Source organism: Mixophyes fleayi, chromosome 5 (genome assembly GCF_038048845.1).
Source record: "Mixophyes fleayi isolate aMixFle1 chromosome 5, aMixFle1.hap1, whole genome shotgun sequence".
Lineage (NCBI taxonomy): Eukaryota > Metazoa > Chordata > Amphibia > Anura > Limnodynastidae > Mixophyes > Mixophyes fleayi.
In genome coordinates, this window is record NC_134406.1 from 106,483,323 (window position 1) to 106,500,414 (window position 17,092).

Below are 17,092 nucleotides of genomic sequence, written 5' to 3' on the forward strand. Positions count from 1 at the left end.
CTAGCATTTGTATGTTTGTGTGTTAGTCTGTAAGCTTCATCAGGGCAAGGACTTTTGTGATTGACAAACATGTTTTTGAAAATTGTTCAATAATATGTTGCCGCTATATAAATATTATTATGAATAATGATAATTATAATGTAATAATAAAGTAATAATAATAATAATAATAATAATAATAATCTGGTGTGAAAATAGATAATAGAAAAGTAAACAAACAATGTTTTTCTTACTTCAATTTTCTTCCTTTTATTAATGAGATTTCCCATATCTTAAACTCATTGAATATTCCTAGGTCCTTTTTTAATGAACAAAAAGTCAAAAAGGCGATTTTTTCTATATTATATTATTGACCACTAACCAACTTATAATTAAAAATTAAAAATGTATATTTTTTTATTATTCTTCTAATATAAAATCACCAAAATTAATCATAAAAATATAGCCATATAAAAACATAAAAATATATTATCATTCCACCTTGTTAAAGAAATAATGTTTTCCTGTTCAGGAAATCAAAATCCATATATTCAACATGGGCGGTGCACTACCCAGTTAAATATCTCTTACATTACACAAATAATGTGTCTTTTCAGGCAAAATACTGATTGTATATATCCACAAGTAAATCTCCCAAAAAGTTCCGGCTGTGTAGTGCAATGAAATATTGAGTCAATTATAAATATTGAGTCAATTATTTCAACAGTTTATTTTGGGCTTTTAAATCCTGCTTATCCAAACCTAAAACCACATCAATAGTACAACTTTTCAAACAAGCCTTCTTCCTTGATGGAACAGTCGGTGATATCAACAGAGAGCTGCAGCTCTCACCCGTAGCCTTCTGTGACACTTATTGTTTCACAAATAACTTTCTCGAATTACTGGCTTGTGTATATTAATTTACCTTTTCAGGCAGCAGCTGATATTATTCACAAGTCTCTGTGATTTCCAAGGTTTGCACAGATAATTATGCAGATTTTCTTGCACAGGTACCTTGTCCTAATTACCAACCTGTATGTTACAGTTTGCTCTCCAGGCAGCAGCTGATTATACTCACAAGACCCTATGGTTTAAGAGCTTAAACAGATGATATTGCAGGTTTGCCAGTTTATGTAGAGATCCAGTATTCCATTCTAATACAACAGCCACAAATTTCTCCTCTTTGGTACCAGATAATTCATGTTTCTTGCAATCAACCAGGAAAACATAATTTTCTCCTTACAAATAAAAATATGTCCCAAACTCTTACATGTACTGCATATGGTGTGGTTTCATCAGAGAGTATAACCATAATGTAAAACTGCTTCCATGCGATCAAATAGGAGCAGATAACCAATTTGAACATTATTTAGCAAAAAAGCTTTTAATTTAATTACAAGGGATTGGTGGTCATCTAGTATCCACAGACATAATTGTACAGCGCTGCGGAATTAGTAGCGCTATATAAATAAATGATAATGATGATGACCCTAGTCTCTCCCTCTCTGTCTGTCTCACTGTCTGTGTCTGTGTCTGTGTGTGTCTATATTAGGGAATTTAGACTGTCAGCTCCAATGGGGCAGGGACTGATGTGAATGAATTCTCTGTACAGCGCTGCGGAAATAGTAGTGCTATATAAATAAATGATGATAATGATGATGATGATGATGATAACATAAACATCACATTTCTTTGGCATATTAAACAAGTAATGCAATATAAAATAATCCAAAACGTATACTTAATTCAACATTACAATATACAAAATATATCTTCAACTTGTATGTAGCAAAAAAACAACATAAATAAAAAATAATATATAAATTAAAAATTAAATCTTTTTGACCCAACCAGTCCAAAAAATTGTTTGTGGACTTAAATAGTTTTGTAAGAGATGTGTGTAGTAAGAGGTATTTTCTAAATAAAAATTTAAAATGGTATTAGAGGCACCCCAATTTTTCTTGATGGAAATAATCAAGTAATGGGTGACCTGTTGGAGACTCTTTTGAACAAACAGGGTTGTTGGTAATGAAGAAGGTCAAGAAATGTTGATCTATGATGTAAAGAAGGAATGTAATGAGAAAGTTCTTAAGAAAAAAATCTGAATTTTACCCGATGCAGTAGAAATATTCTTTTATGGAAGTCTTCTACACTACAACAATGAATGATCTTAAGAAAATGTGTAAAAAAGCTGAAAAACAGTGCCTGAAAGATAATTTAAATCCATGTGAAAGGAAAGCTCTAAAAGATCTAATGAGGGACCCTGAGATCATAATTAAACCTGTCGCCAAGGGTGGTGGGATCATGGTCATAAATAAAAAAGACTATCTGTCAGATTCACTGAGACAATTAGAAAATATAAGTTTTTATAAGAAACTTAGATTTAATATCACCCAAAATTATTTGCAGAAGTTAAAATGCTTTCTCCAGGTCTGTATGATGGAGGGGGCAATATCCAATACAGAAATGGACTTTTTGTTAATGTCACATCCTATCACACCAATATTTTATTATTTACCAAAAATACATAAATCCCTCACTTCACCACCGAGGCGACCCACGTCGTGTCTCTAAGATCACTTAATAAAGGCACAACAAATTTTCTAAATTTAGTTTCTACAATTCAATGGAGAATTATTTATTCTTGACCGATGATGTAGAATTGCTCTATACAAACATACCTCATGAAGGGGGTTTTGCTGCTGTAAAAAAGTATCTGGACCAGATTTTTAGAATTAGTGAGGCACGACGTGGTTTTATCCTATAGTCTATACAATTTATTTTGTCTCACAACTATTTTATTTTTGATTCACAGTTTTTCTCCAAACTCATGGAACTGCCATCGGCACTAGGTTTGCCCCAAGCTTTGCCAACCTGTATATGGGCCAATTTGAGGAGGAATTTATTTGGCGTGGTCCATATGGGGCGAACCTACTGCTCTTTGGCAGATATTTTGATGATTTATTTATTATGTGGGAAGGGGACCTTTGTTCCACTCACTCTTTTGTTGAATACCAAAATAGTAACTTATATGGTTTAAAATTCACAAGTACTGTTCACACGGATCTTCTTGTATCTTCTTCAGCAGCACAACACAGGTTATAAGAATAGATAACAAATTCCTGTTACATACTTTTTAAAAAACAGCTGCAAAGATGAAACAAGTTACAATTTGATGAGGTGTAGTTCAGATTAGGAGAGTATATTAGGAATCTGTCCTTATTTTGAATTAGGCTTGCAATACTTCTGTGATACCAGAGGTGCTGCTGTTATACCTGGACAGTTTCTTCTTACTTGCAACGGGTTAAGCCCTTGTCATTTGATCAGGATCATGATCATCTGTGGCTTGCCTTTTTAACACTGGCATTTCCAACAGGCCACTGCTAGTTTGTTTGTCTTTGTCTCTGTTTTCTGTATACTCCTATTTTGATCCTGACTGCTTCCTGGCATTTGACTTTTGCTTTGTTCCATCATCCTACACCACCTTTTGTGACCCTGACCCTAGCTTTCTTTGACCTGGCCCCTGCTTTCACCTTGCTATGTTGTGGATCATCTGGCTTCTGACACCTGGTTTGCCTGATACTTCCTTTGCCTGATTCTCTAGTGGATCATCCAGTGCCTTGTGCTTCCTGGCTAACCTATGCCTTGTGCCTCCTGACTAACCTGGTAATTGTGTTTCCACGTCATCTGCTAAACCTGGTAACCTGCATCTGCACCTCATGTATTGTGCTTGGTCTTTAGATCCTGGAACCAGCATTATCAAGTGCTTTTGTTCCTGTCTGTAATATATATAACCAGCATAATCAAATACTTTTGTTACTGTCTGCTATATATTTAACCAAAATTACTTTCTTGCTGTCTGTAAGTAAAGCATTACAAAGTGCTTTGTTCCTGTCTGCAGTTGTATCTTACCAGCATTACCTGGTGTACCTAAGGACTTGTGATAGCTGTGTTACAATGGATTGCATTTAGTTATAACCTGAGTGACTGCTGTTCTAAAGAAAGACACTCTGTTGGCATTTACAAATAATTGTTTGTGGTTTTCATACTGAGAATCCCTACTAGAGAATGAGAGTAGTAGCATTTGATGTACATGCTTAAAAAACACATTTGACAATTGTTGTTTGGTTTACTGTGTTTACATTCCAGAAATTATGATTGGCCTAATTGTCCAGTTGATGGAACTTATTTTGCACAACTTTTGGAGAATCTGTTCAGATTAGCAAATTAATTTCCAATTTGCTCAAGTTTGACAGAATTTCTAAATTGGTCAAGTTGATTCATCAATGATTAATTAAAATACAACATGGATGTATATATGTTATAAACAATCAGGGGGTAAATGTATCAAGCTGAGAGTATTACGGCTGGTTTGAAAAGTGGAGATGTTGCCTACTACAGCCAATCAGATTCTAACTGTCATTTTGTAGAATGTACTAAATAAATGATAGCTAGAATCTGATTGGTTTTTCAAACCCGCCAGAAAACTCTCAGCTTGATACATTTACCCTTAGGTCTTACACTGGTCAAATAGTTGTTCTGTAAATTGTCTCAGTTCTGGTCATGTTATCAAGTTACTTTATATTTGTTAAAAAAAGCATTTTCAACAATTAATCAAACAGCTGTTATTGACACTTTTATTTATTGGCTGTCAACTGGTGTCCAGTTTACAGAATGATGCTAATAGTTCAACTTTTGGGGAAGAGATTAACATCTTTTACTAGTTGGTCACATTTTTGTTATTTATAGAATCTGTAGTTCAAAAATGATTTTTTTCAAATCAACCTTTGTAAAGTGAATCACAGAAATGCAGAGACGTTCATACTCTGCCAAATAGTTTTGTTAATATATACTATGCTCAGTTATATTCAGGGCCTGATCAGCCAATAGGCTGACCAGGCTGCAGCCTGGGGCGCTGGAGCCTGGGGGGATTAATTTTTTTTCACTGACATTTTTTTTTAATTTAGGCAGCGCCGGGCCTGCATCATCGGGACCGCCCCTGGTGTAAAGGGGGCGGCCCTACTGTCACTACTACATGACAGGCAGTCTGGCAGCGATCGCTGCTAGCTGCCTATCAGGATGGCCGCGGGAGCTTCTTACTGTGGTCACGTGAGATCAGGACTTCCGCATCTCACGTGACCACAGTAAGAAGCGCCCGTGGACGCACTGACAGGCAGCTAGCAGCGATCGCTGCCAGACTGCCTGTCATGTATAGCGCTGGAGAGAAGACTGATGTGCAGGAAGAACAGGTAAGTCCTTATATCTGGGGGCGGAGGGGCTGGTAACAATGCTAAAGGGGGCAGGTGAAGAGGCTAATGGGGCAAATGACAATGCTAAGGGGGGCAGGTGAAGAGGCTAATTGGGGCATATAACAATGCTAATGGGGGCATATAACAATGCTAAAGGGGGCAGGTGAAGAGGCTAATGGGGCACATAACAATGCTAAGGGGGCAGGTGAAGAGGCTAATGGGGGCAAATGACAATGCTAAGGGGGGCAGGTGAAGAGGCTAATGGGGGCATATAACAATGCTAATGGGGACATATAACAATGCTAAAGGGGGCAGGTGAAGAGGCTAATGGGGCAGATAACAATGCTAAGGGAGCAGGTGAAGAGGCTAATGGGGGCAGATAACAATGCTAAGGGGGCAGGTGAAGAGGCTAATGGGGCAGATAACAATGCTAAGGGGGCAGGTGAAGAGGCTAATGGGGCAGATAACAATGCTAAGGGGACAGGTGAAGAGGCTAATGGGGGCAGATAACAATGCTAAGGGGGCAGGTGAAGAGGCTAATGGGGCAGATAACAATGCTAAGGGGGCAGGTGAAGAGGCTAATGGGGCAGATAACAATGCTAAGGGGGCAGGTGAAGAGGCTAATGGGGCAGATAACAATGCTAAGGGTGCATGTGAAGAGGCTAATGGGGCAGATAACAATGCTAAGGGGGCAGGTGAAGAGGCTAATGGGGCAGATAACAATGCTAAGGGGACAGGTGAAGAGGCTAATGGGGGCAGATAACAATGCTAAGGGGGCAAGTGAAGAGGCTAATGGGGCAGATAACAATGCTAAGGGGGCAGGTGAAGAGGCTAATGGGGCAGGTAACAATGCTAAGGGTGCATGTGAAGAGGCTAATGGGGCAGATAACAATGCTAAGGGGGCAGGTGAAGAGGCTAATGGGGGCAGATAGTGCTAAAGGGGCAGGTGATGAGGCTGATCGGGGCTGATGAAATGGTTAAGAGGACTATTTAAAAAACTAGAGCAGTTTTGGGGGGGGCATAATCTTTGTATTATGTGGCGATTATGAGGATGGTCTCTGTGGTTCTAGGGTCATTAGAATGCTAAATATTAGTCAGGTGGGGCTGATAGAGGTTTATATTTGATTATAGCTCTTTGACAACAATTTTCATATGTTTTATTGCCTACATATGCCTGTGCTATGGGGTAGTTTATCTGACCACAATGGACTGTTGTGTTTTGGAGCCTAATCATTCAGGATTTGTTGACATTAAGCATAATAATATAATTGCTGCATATTTTCAAAACAGGACCCAGACTTTCCAGAAGCCAGCTAGAAGACAACAAAGCTGCAAGAACAGGGGACAGAGAAGAGCAAGAACAGGTAAGAGAGAATGTACTGTCTAAATTTGAATGCTGGCGAATTCTCCTGAATATACATATTCAGGAGTATTCCTATACGCTTATATTGGGGGGGGGGGGGGCGCTGCGGCGGTAATAGCCTAGGGCGGCTGGTACCCTTGATCGGGCCCTGGTTATATCTGTAATAAATTTTAGAAATGTCAAGTTCTTTACTAAAATTAGTAATAAAATTATATTTGGTACAAAATTATCATCACACTATCCTTCATCTTTGGACAGCACAGAGGATTAGTGGTTAGTACTTCTGCCTCACAACGCTGGGGTCATGAGTTCGATTCCCGATCATGGCCCTATTCGTGTGGAGTTTGTATGTTCTCCTCGTGTTTGCGTGGGTTTCCTCCGGGTATGATGTGAATGAGTTCTCTGTACAGCACTGCAGAATTAGTGGCGCTATTGAAATAACTGGTGATGATGAAGATGATCCTGTGTGGTTTTCAGAAATATATAAAAAAAAAAATGTTTTAATCTTTTCTTTGCAGATAAGTGCGGCATGTGTAGGTGGGAATAATCTTATTTATGTGGCTATTTAATGAAGCTTGTGGATTGTATTATATACAAACATACAAGAGCATTTGTCTCAAAATGCTCAAATGTTCTTTTTTTCTATTTCCCTTTGTATTTGTCCAATAAACATATACAATACTTGCCAACTCTCCCGGAATGTCCGGGAGACTCCCGCATTTCGCGTAAGTCTCACAGACTCCCAAGAGAGTGTGGCAATGTCCCGCATCTGCCCACTTCCTAGTGAAGTGGGCATAATTAGGTCTAAAGCGCTGCCATTCACCAGGAATCACAGTGTTTGGCTTTGCCCCTGCTGTAAAATGACGCATTTGCGTCATTACGTCACAGTGGCGGGTCCAAAATGGTCAAATTTTAGAGCCCCGCCCCCATCACGCCCACCTCCCCCAGCAGTCTCCTGGGAAGCCAACTTTACATATACATAGATGAATTTATAATGAGATGCACATTATAGAACTTTACCTTTTTTCAGAAAGTATAACTATGTCTGGCTTTAGTGCACATTTTTCATTTTCACTATCATTCATTTTTTTTTGCAAGAACAACATTCACATAAGAACATATCACAAAAGACAGTACAACACAACAAACTAATAGAAACACACATATATCTCCTGAGACAGCTTAGAAGAGCATCAAACAAAGTATATCTTACAGTATTGTTAGTCTTAAAATCCATTGATCCTGGCATCCAAAATGTACTTCCACAGTAGGAATTACAATAATTCATATCCAACAAAGGACCTTTTTTACCTCTTCATCAACTTGCATGTACTTGTCCTATTAATATGTGCAATTTGTATGATTTGTAACTCTGAATGTCCAGCACTGCAAAGATATGTGGTGCCCTACAAATAAACAACGATGATAATGACTGCCTCTCATGCTCTCTGATCTGTTCAGTTCCCAGGCCCAAATCACTGTTATCTGCCTACATGGAGACTTTATATTCTGCACAATTTGAACATAGACTATAAGACAAATTAGAGGTGGTAAAGTTGTCTCTCCTAATTGCTGTCTCTACGTATCAGGGGGAAAAATTAAGAAAATGCAAATAAAATAATTTTTGCTAGTCTGTGTTATACAGTATCTTTAAATCTTACAGAGATGGATCTTTAAATAAGTAGAGACAAGTATAGATTAGACTGGTATACCCGTCAAATGTCTTTTCTACGTCAAACATTGAATGCACCATAGGAATATGCGATACCCCATAGCCATCCAAAGCAGTTAATGTTATCTGATGTCTTGAAATCTGACTGATATGAATAAATCTAAGGATGCTAGAATCACAGAATTCATATAATTATCCATGATTAATATTGAGTGATAATTTTTGTACTAGAACCTTCCTTGTACTGGCAATACTAAAAACAAAGTGCAGTATAATTATTGATACTGGTGTTGTATGTAACTTAAAATATTTAATTGCAACAATCAGATTATTTAGGATCTCAAGATCTGGGGCAAAGACTTTTGGAAGGGGGGTAAGCTTTTAAATAAATCCATCTATTCACTAATATAGATACTTCTGTGGTAAAGGAAATCTCAATACACCTCCAGTGGATTAACCTTTATAGAATTATCCTGAAAATAAATGTTATGATCATATGACCCTCAAGCTGTAGTACTAATTTGCAAAAAAAAAAAATGTTCAGAAATTGCTTTTAGAAAGTGCTTATGCATAATCTAAAATATTTTTGTTTTTCTCTGTTTCTCTAAAGCAAGCAAAACGAATACACGGTCTTATAACTGCTGTCAGCAGCCCAGGCTTTTGTGGCTGTTTAAAGTAGAGATGCTCAGGCTTGGTTTCCTCGTAAACCAAACACACTTGAATTTAGGGGATCCGAGTACCGAGCCGAGTCAGCTCGGTACTTTCGCGCTTTTTTTCCGGATTCGAAAACGAGGCAAAATGTCATTGTGACATCGTCGGATCTCGAATCTCGCGAGTTTTCGAATCTATAAATACCGCCCTCCGCTGCGATCTAGCACCATTTGAGAAACTGATACAGAAGGGGTAGCATAGAGTGTAGAGCAGTTGGGCAGGCAAAGTTAGAGAACTGAAAGAGGATCAGTGTTAATAAAGTAATCAGTGACATTCAGGAGAGCTCCACAGCTCCAGTGTTAAATCTCATTGCAGAAAAACACAAATACTATTGCTGCTGGCAGGGTTGGTGTAATTCTGAAGTCCAATTCTACTGTGTTATATAGGTAACACACAAAAAGGAGAGCTGCGTTGGTAATTCTCATAGCATAAAAATAAAAAGCAAAGTTATCTGCCGGAAAAAAAATACAAAATTGCCAACATGCCATTCTGCACACACATTGGCAAAGAAAGAATGAGGCCTTCGCCTTTCTATATGAGTACGAGATCTAAAACTGTTACTGAGGCATCTTCTTGTAAGGTCACTCGTGACCAAGCAAGACCAAGTAATTCGGACTCCAAAAGTGGTGCCTAAATACTTTTATGTGTAAAAGCCGAGCTGGAAGAAAACAGTAAGGCATCCGAAGGATGGTGGAGGATTATTTTCATGACAGTATAGAAATAGACACATAAGACAGTCCCTTTACATACTGGGAGGAAAAAACGAGAACTTCGTCAAAACGTGGAAAAGATGATGTTCATAAAAATGAACTTCAAGTTCCACGAGGAAGTCCTTTCCCGCCAATTACTTCAAAATACTAGGACTTCTGTAATGGTGGATTCCAGTGGTGATGAATTAATAATGTGTGTATAATGTACACACTGAGGGGGATGAGGCTGAGGATGATGACCACAACATCTTGCCACAGTAGAGTTCATTAACACCACTGTTAGCTTAGGTGGCTTGAGGCCATTGTTACCTTGTTTTGTGGGTGCCCAAACATACCAAGCACTTCTGCCACAAGGAGTGGCACTTTTGTGGCTGAAGTGCTTGGTTTGTTAAAGTGTGCATGTCCTTTTTAAGATCCAACATAAGGGTGGGTGGGAGGGCCCAAGGACAATTCCATCTTGCACCACTTTTCTTTTCTCCCACTGCTGTGTGCCAATGTGTCCTAGATGTGTTAGGAGCTGTGGTGTGTTTGAGTCATTGCTTTGTCGCTTAGCATCCAGCCAGGTCGCTGCAGTATTTGTCTGAAAGTGTAGGAAAATAATAATGTGACCTGTGAGGTGGTCAAAATTTACTGCAAATGACTTGAAATTAGTGTTAGTGAGGTTAATAATAATGTGGTAACAAAAAAAGAGCAAACTTATGTGATTTTAGCATATTTTAGCAATTTTTCTAAAAAAAATACAGATCCAAAAACCAAAACCAAAACACACGAGGGTGGTTTTGCCAAAACCAAATCAAAAACACGAAGCTAATCCAGGTCCAAAACCAAAACCACTTCACAGGAGTCAGTGAGCATCTTTAATTTAACAGTCAAATCCACTGATAGAGATTTACACAGGTAAGTGATGGTATGAATATGGATTGAAGTTTAGGAAAAGGGGACTCTTTACAAAATGTATCATTGTTATTTCTCTTATATTATTCCAGGCTACAAATAGGCAAATTGTGTTGGTCAGTTTGGTTACTTTTTAACAAATTGACTAGATATTGTGTGCCTGATTCATTAAGGAATGTAAGGCAAAAAATTGAGTAAGTTTTCTCCTGGACAACACCATATTACAATGCAAAGAGTGCAAATTAGTTTATTATTTTCCACATAAGTTATATACGGGCTGCTTTTTCATGTATCACACAAATACTTGATAGCTTCATTTATACATTGAAATTTAAAGTTGTTCTAGGACATGCCCTATCCAATTATTATTATTATTACCATTTATTTATATAGCCCCACTAATTCCGCAGCACTGTACAGAGAACTCACTCACATCGGTCCCTGCCCCATTGGGGCTTACAGTCTAAATTCCCTAACACACACACAGACACAGATAGACGGACATACAGACTAGGGTCAATTTGTTAGCAGCCAATTAACCTACCTGAATGTTTTTGGCAATTATAAATCTGTATCCACATTTTAAATTTATCTCCCCCTCCAAAGCAACATGATTTTGCCCAGGTGAAAAGTTACTAATTTTTTTTGCCTTTCTTTCCTTAATTAATCAGGCTCTGTGTGTTCAGTCAAATGAAATGTTTTAAATATTAGTATCCAATTCAATATTCTATTGGGAAGAAAAGTTGCTGCACAAAATGAAATCTAATTTTTGCAAAGCTGGACACAAAGCTGCACCTTCTCCTTATTTTGCAAGGAATGCCCTCACTCCACCCAACTCAATCTATCAGGCAGTGCAAAATTCAACTCAAAACGCTGCTATCTAGCTTCACCAATGAGAATGCTTTGCTGCACGTTGGCCTTTTTGCACTACGTTAATGAGACCCTCCGTATTCACAGATAGTATGTCTTTAGTCACATAGAAATTCTGTAGAAGATTTACCACCACTAATGTTCCACACATTTCAAAAAGTATAAAAGAGGATAAATTGCTTAATATGCATTTATAACAATTATAACTTTAGGTAGCTACAGGATATAGAGTAAATAGAAACCCCATTAATTTGTTTTAAAATTTGTGTCCATAGCATAAAATATAAAATGTAAAACAGATTCTTACCTTGTGTATATGTTTCTCTGAAATACCTCGAAGCTTACAATAATAATAGAGATGCTCCCAGCCAGTCAGAAGGTTATCCAAAGCATCTTTCTGTGGGCAGTATCCTATTACTACATCTTCAGCATATGCAGAAAACATGTTCATTTCATGCCTATGTTGGAAAACATCAAAAATGCTTTAGTACAATCTTCTTTAATTTCAAAACCTATTACCGTATATATGCACTTACTATATATACAGAGATATACTTCATTACACCAATAGAGAATTATTATAAGATGTAAATGATTTATTCAAAAAAAGTAGGTGCATGTAGACATAAAGTCATCCTAATTACTATAATTCTGCTACTGAGAGAAATCAGTAGCAGAAAGAAAGAAGTAATAATGCCAATGTATAGGTCAATGGTACAGCCTCATCTAGAATTCTGTGTTCAGTTCTGGAGGCCATATTTTTAGAAGTATAGAAATACATTAGAGGATGTACAAAGAAAGGCAATTAAAATGGTGTATGGTCTACAGCACAAAACTTACCTGGAAAGACTAAAATATCTTAATATGTATAGTTTGGAGCAGAGAAAGGAAAGGGGGAACATGATAGAAACTTTCAAATATATCAATAGTTTTAACAAGGTGCAGGAGGGAAACATTCTTCAAAGGAAGAGAAGTACTAGAACACGAGGACATGCACTGAAACTGGAGGGAAGTAGGTTCAGAGGAAATTTGAGGAAAAACTACTTCATAGAAATGGTAGTGGATAAGGGGTATAGCCTCCATGAGAGGTGATTGAAACTAATGCAGTGGAGCAATTTAAACATGATTGGGATAGGCATAAGCATATCCTTAAGAAGAAATAGGGATTAAGTAGGGTTGAAGGTTACCATAGGTTAAACAATGAGCACTAGATGGGCCAATTGGTTCTTGTCTGCCATCAAATTCTATGCTTCTATTCTTTTTACAAGGCACTTTCCTATAGGCTTGGATTACATTTTCATATGGCAATTACTTTTGTCACAGTTGCATACTTTTGGCATGCTCATTTTAATTTTATAAATTCTTCTGAAATGCATTTCAGTTACAGTGCTTTGAATAAAAAAAATCCACAACTGTTAATGTATTGACTGCCTTTTGGATTTTTGTCCCATAATTTGCACAATATTTAGAGTGTCACGGATCCTTAGATCTGTGCGACTTAGAATACAGTGCAAATTGCACAAACACACCTCTTTATTTGCCTTATGGGCTGGCATTCAAGTGCATCATGCACAGTGCCCTTAAAAGCAGATAATTAAATGTAAAACAAAATAAAAATTGTTATCCCCCTTTCCCAGCAGCACAAGGGTTGGTTATGCTGTTTGGGAGGGGGTGCACACCTTCTTTTTTTTTCTTTTATTTTAATCCTTTTTTACTATGTTTTTTAATACATCAAGGTCTCTTGCACTAGCTGAAAGCACCTGCAAAAGACAAGTCTCCTAGAGACCTATTTGCAGTTGCTTTCAACTCAAAATAGCATGTAAAGAGCGTGAACACGCCTTTACATTGCTAGGCTCACCCACTACCTTCCCCTTTCCAACTCTCTAAATGCAGAGAGATGCAACAGGGAGATCCTTCTCAGTAAGAGTGCAAACTGAAATGGATCTTTGGCCAAAAGTGCTTTATGCGCTGAACAAAGAACTTGCGTCTGACTCTAAATCAGGTCCATTGTGTGAGGAATTGCAATGTTTTACCATGCCCTTGTAGATAATTTCTGCTAGGATTATATTTATTCATGAAGCTAATATTTTATTTGAGTATATTAAATTCTTTAGTATGCTAATAGGGTGGTAGTGGACACTGTCTACTGAATCTTTTATTCCTTTTGGAGCCACAGTTTGAACTTAATTCCTCTTTTTTTTTTGAGTGTTTGGACAACGTCATGAAATTGGCATGTAAGGCAAGAGATTTAATTGTGTTTATAAATTGGTTATAATATAATGATTTAATATCATCAGGTACCATGCTCAATTTTTTTGTAAGTCATAGACATTAGCTAGTAATATATGGGGGTTGTTATTCTATTGATGATAGTTTTGGAGGGATTGGGTCCAAAGATTCGATGGCGAAAATACTGACGGAAATTCTACCGACACAAAACCAATCAGAGTGGCTTACTGACACTATGAACAATCAGAGCATGTTTGCTCTGTATTTGGTTAGCTGATGAAAGGCCTACTGGTCTATTAGTTGCATCAGGGTATTTTTTTTTCCTACCCTGTGGAACAACAGCCTGAAGAAAGAAGAGGATCCCCATGTATTCATGTAACTAAAAACAAATATAAAATATATTACAAATCAACTACCCAAAACTATACCCAAACTAAAATCTTTATTCACATTGTCAAATTAAAACAAGAATTCTGACTAGGCTTGATATAGGCAGTAAAAGTGACGCTATTACCAACAATTTTATACTACTTTTCAGTCCTGCCTATCCCAATAGAAAGACAAAGCCTCTACTTCCTTCAGAATGCAACAGATTTATTTGGAAAAACAATTGCTCCAGTATTTCATGATTGATGATTTGCAAGAAACAAACGCTACAGAGAACTGAAGAACTATTATTGGTCAGCTCAGTTAAAGCAAATACTAGAATTCCATAAAGTAACAAATAGACAACCAATTTGATATTTTGGAATCTTCTATATCACTAAATACACTTCCATATCTTATCTGTGCTGGGTAAATAGTAAACTACACTTCCACCTCCACCATATCTAAAAGGCAGATTTTCACAAAACAATATTTGCAGCCTTTTAATAGCATTTTAGTTCAATCCATCATCTGCTCATAACTTTACACATGACAAAATCCTCTTTTGGAAGGACTATGGAATAAATCTAGTTGCCTATTTAGTTTACATCAACAGGTGGATGAACTTGGATGAAATATCTGAAATGAAAAATCTGGCAATAAGAAATGTTGAGCTCAAAAAGGGTTTAATTTAGCTAATTTCTGTTAGGACTGTGGTTATAGATAAGCTTTTAGAGCCAGGCTAACAGAGGTCTTCACTTTTAGCAGACACCTTTGCCGTAGAACTGATGCTGTTTACAGGTACTTGGATGTCCCCAGGACTTAAGCTCAGAGGTAGTAGAAGCTTATCTAGGTATCCACAACACAGGGTGAGGGTAACCGGAAAACTGAAAATGGATGTCAGGAACAGGCCAAGGTCGTGGGAAACTAACAAGCAGGATAACCAAGGGACAGGAAAAAGGTCTGGACTGGCAGCATTCAAGGATAATCCAAAAAACAGGCAGAGGTCAAAAGGACACAGGAGTTCAAGCAGGATCCAAAAAACAGGCTGAGGTCACAACAGGGAATCAAATCACAGATAACAAGTATCCACGGGAGCAAAGAGTAGGTCAGCAAAACGTGCAACACACAGAACGCTATAACCAGCAGGGAGGCTAAGCCAACTGCCTGAGGGTTCATGCCATATCCTTGGTCGGGGCCCAGACCATGCACTGCACCCTGCCCCCTTAAGACTGAACACGACAGCACAGTTAAATCAATGGGCCATGTCCATAATGCTGCCAGGAGAGAGGAGCAGGGAGGAACATGTTGACTAATAAGTTTTAGAAGTGAGAAGATTCTTATTGTAAGTAAATTTATGTGAGTGCTATAGAAAACCAGGGAGAAGAGGGGTGGAGATCACCAGAGAGAGATGAGGAGGGAAGTGGGGGAGGAGAGAGCTGAGAAGAGGACGGTTATTTAATTCTTTATAATGCCAGTTAATTAAAATATACAACACCAAAAATGTACTATGAGACCCGAAATCCCAACAAATACCTATAATACAGAACATACAACACTCCCAGGAAAAGGATGTAATTAAAACGAAACTCTGAACACAACATGTGAAAAGGTAATGTTAGAACTCCTTAGTCCCATATATACTGTAATATCCAAGGCAGAACTACAATACTTGTTACTTCTCTGGTGCAGCTATAGCAGTATATGTGGCAATGAACAGACTTCTGAAAGAACAGAGGTGGCAGTTTGTGAGTTCTGTGTTGGAGTTTTTGGAGAGAGACACCGTTATGGAAGGCACTGTCTATGAAAACTTGCAGTAGCAATTATATAATATTAATTTTAGTATTACTGTATTATGTACTTTATTTTGTCCTGCCTAACGCAAGGGGGTCCTAGGTTATGGCTGGAAATCTGTAACTCACTTTTGTGTGTTGAGAGAACCAGCATGGGGTTGTGGTAGTGCAGACAAGAAGATAAGTGTGGGCAGTGCATAGTAATTTAAGGTGGAAAATGTATTTAATACTGGGGCATTCTGGGGCCTAAGTATTTAATTTTGAGTCTGGGGAGAAGGAGGGCTATTTATTAATTGTAAATACTAAATATTTGAAGTCCCAGAGGGTTCTCTCATTGGTAAACTTTTCATCTACCTATTTTTCTATTATTTTTCCATAAAGGGCCCCGAACTCAAGTGGCTGGGAGGGGGTTGGAGACAGGCTTTACGCTGGCTAAAATGCAGCCACACTCCATGCATTATGGTCATGCACATTCTGGTGGCTTGGAAACTTCAGAAATCCTATGTATGCCCCTGCCTTACATCCACCATGCATCCCATGCAGTATGTCAGAAGGAAAGAAAAGTTATTGTCCCAGTCAACTGAGTGATTCTTCTTTGCTTCTGTCACTGTCAGAAAGAAAGACAAATCACTCAGTTTAGATGTCTGAACCAATATCTCTTCCTTCCTTTCGACCACCTTTAGTTACTAGCCTTGTCTCTTCTGTGGCACGCACAAGCTATTTCGTGGGCCCCTACTATTGCATTTCCTTGGTGGGCCCTTCAAGCCCCAGTCCAGCACTGTGCCCCTTTATCTATATTGCTCCCTTACTACTCTACTCCCCACGGATTAACACTAAAACTATTTTCATATGTTAAATCCTCATACTGTCACCAGAAAAAAACAACTTATACATCTCTCAATTACCTTTAAGCTCTTTTTTTCTTATTCTGTTAACTGGTGATAATCTCCCATTAATATCATTTTTATTCAGAAAACTAGGTGTGCTAACTAGGCCTTTGCACCATCTAGGTCCCACTTTGGGTATTATCCCATTTGCCCCCTCTGTCTCTCATTACTCCATTTAGAACCCTCGGACATGGTACTAAACCTTACGAAAATAAACACAAGACCATTCATAATCTAGGTCGTTAGAATGGGAAATTGCACTATGAATTATTGTGTATTGTGCAATATATTAATGAGTGTTTTACTTGTGCCATTGGAACGCACGTATTTAAAAAATATTCTAAAATACATATACACCTGTTAATAATA

The 17,092-nt window shown here is 37.9% G+C and overlaps 1 protein-coding gene across 1 annotated transcript in view; it reads right to left on the bottom strand.

Annotated features, from left to right (window-relative positions):
• Window positions 1-17,092, bottom strand: part of LOC142158572 (ATP-binding cassette sub-family A member 13-like) — a 126,495-nt gene that overhangs the window by 101,776 nt on the left and 7,627 nt on the right. The window contains exon 4 of the mRNA XM_075212652.1: window positions 11,756-11,906. Within this exon, the coding sequence (XP_075068753.1) occupies window positions 11,756-11,906 (151 nt within the window). The remainder of the gene's footprint in view (window positions 1-11,755; window positions 11,907-17,092) is intronic.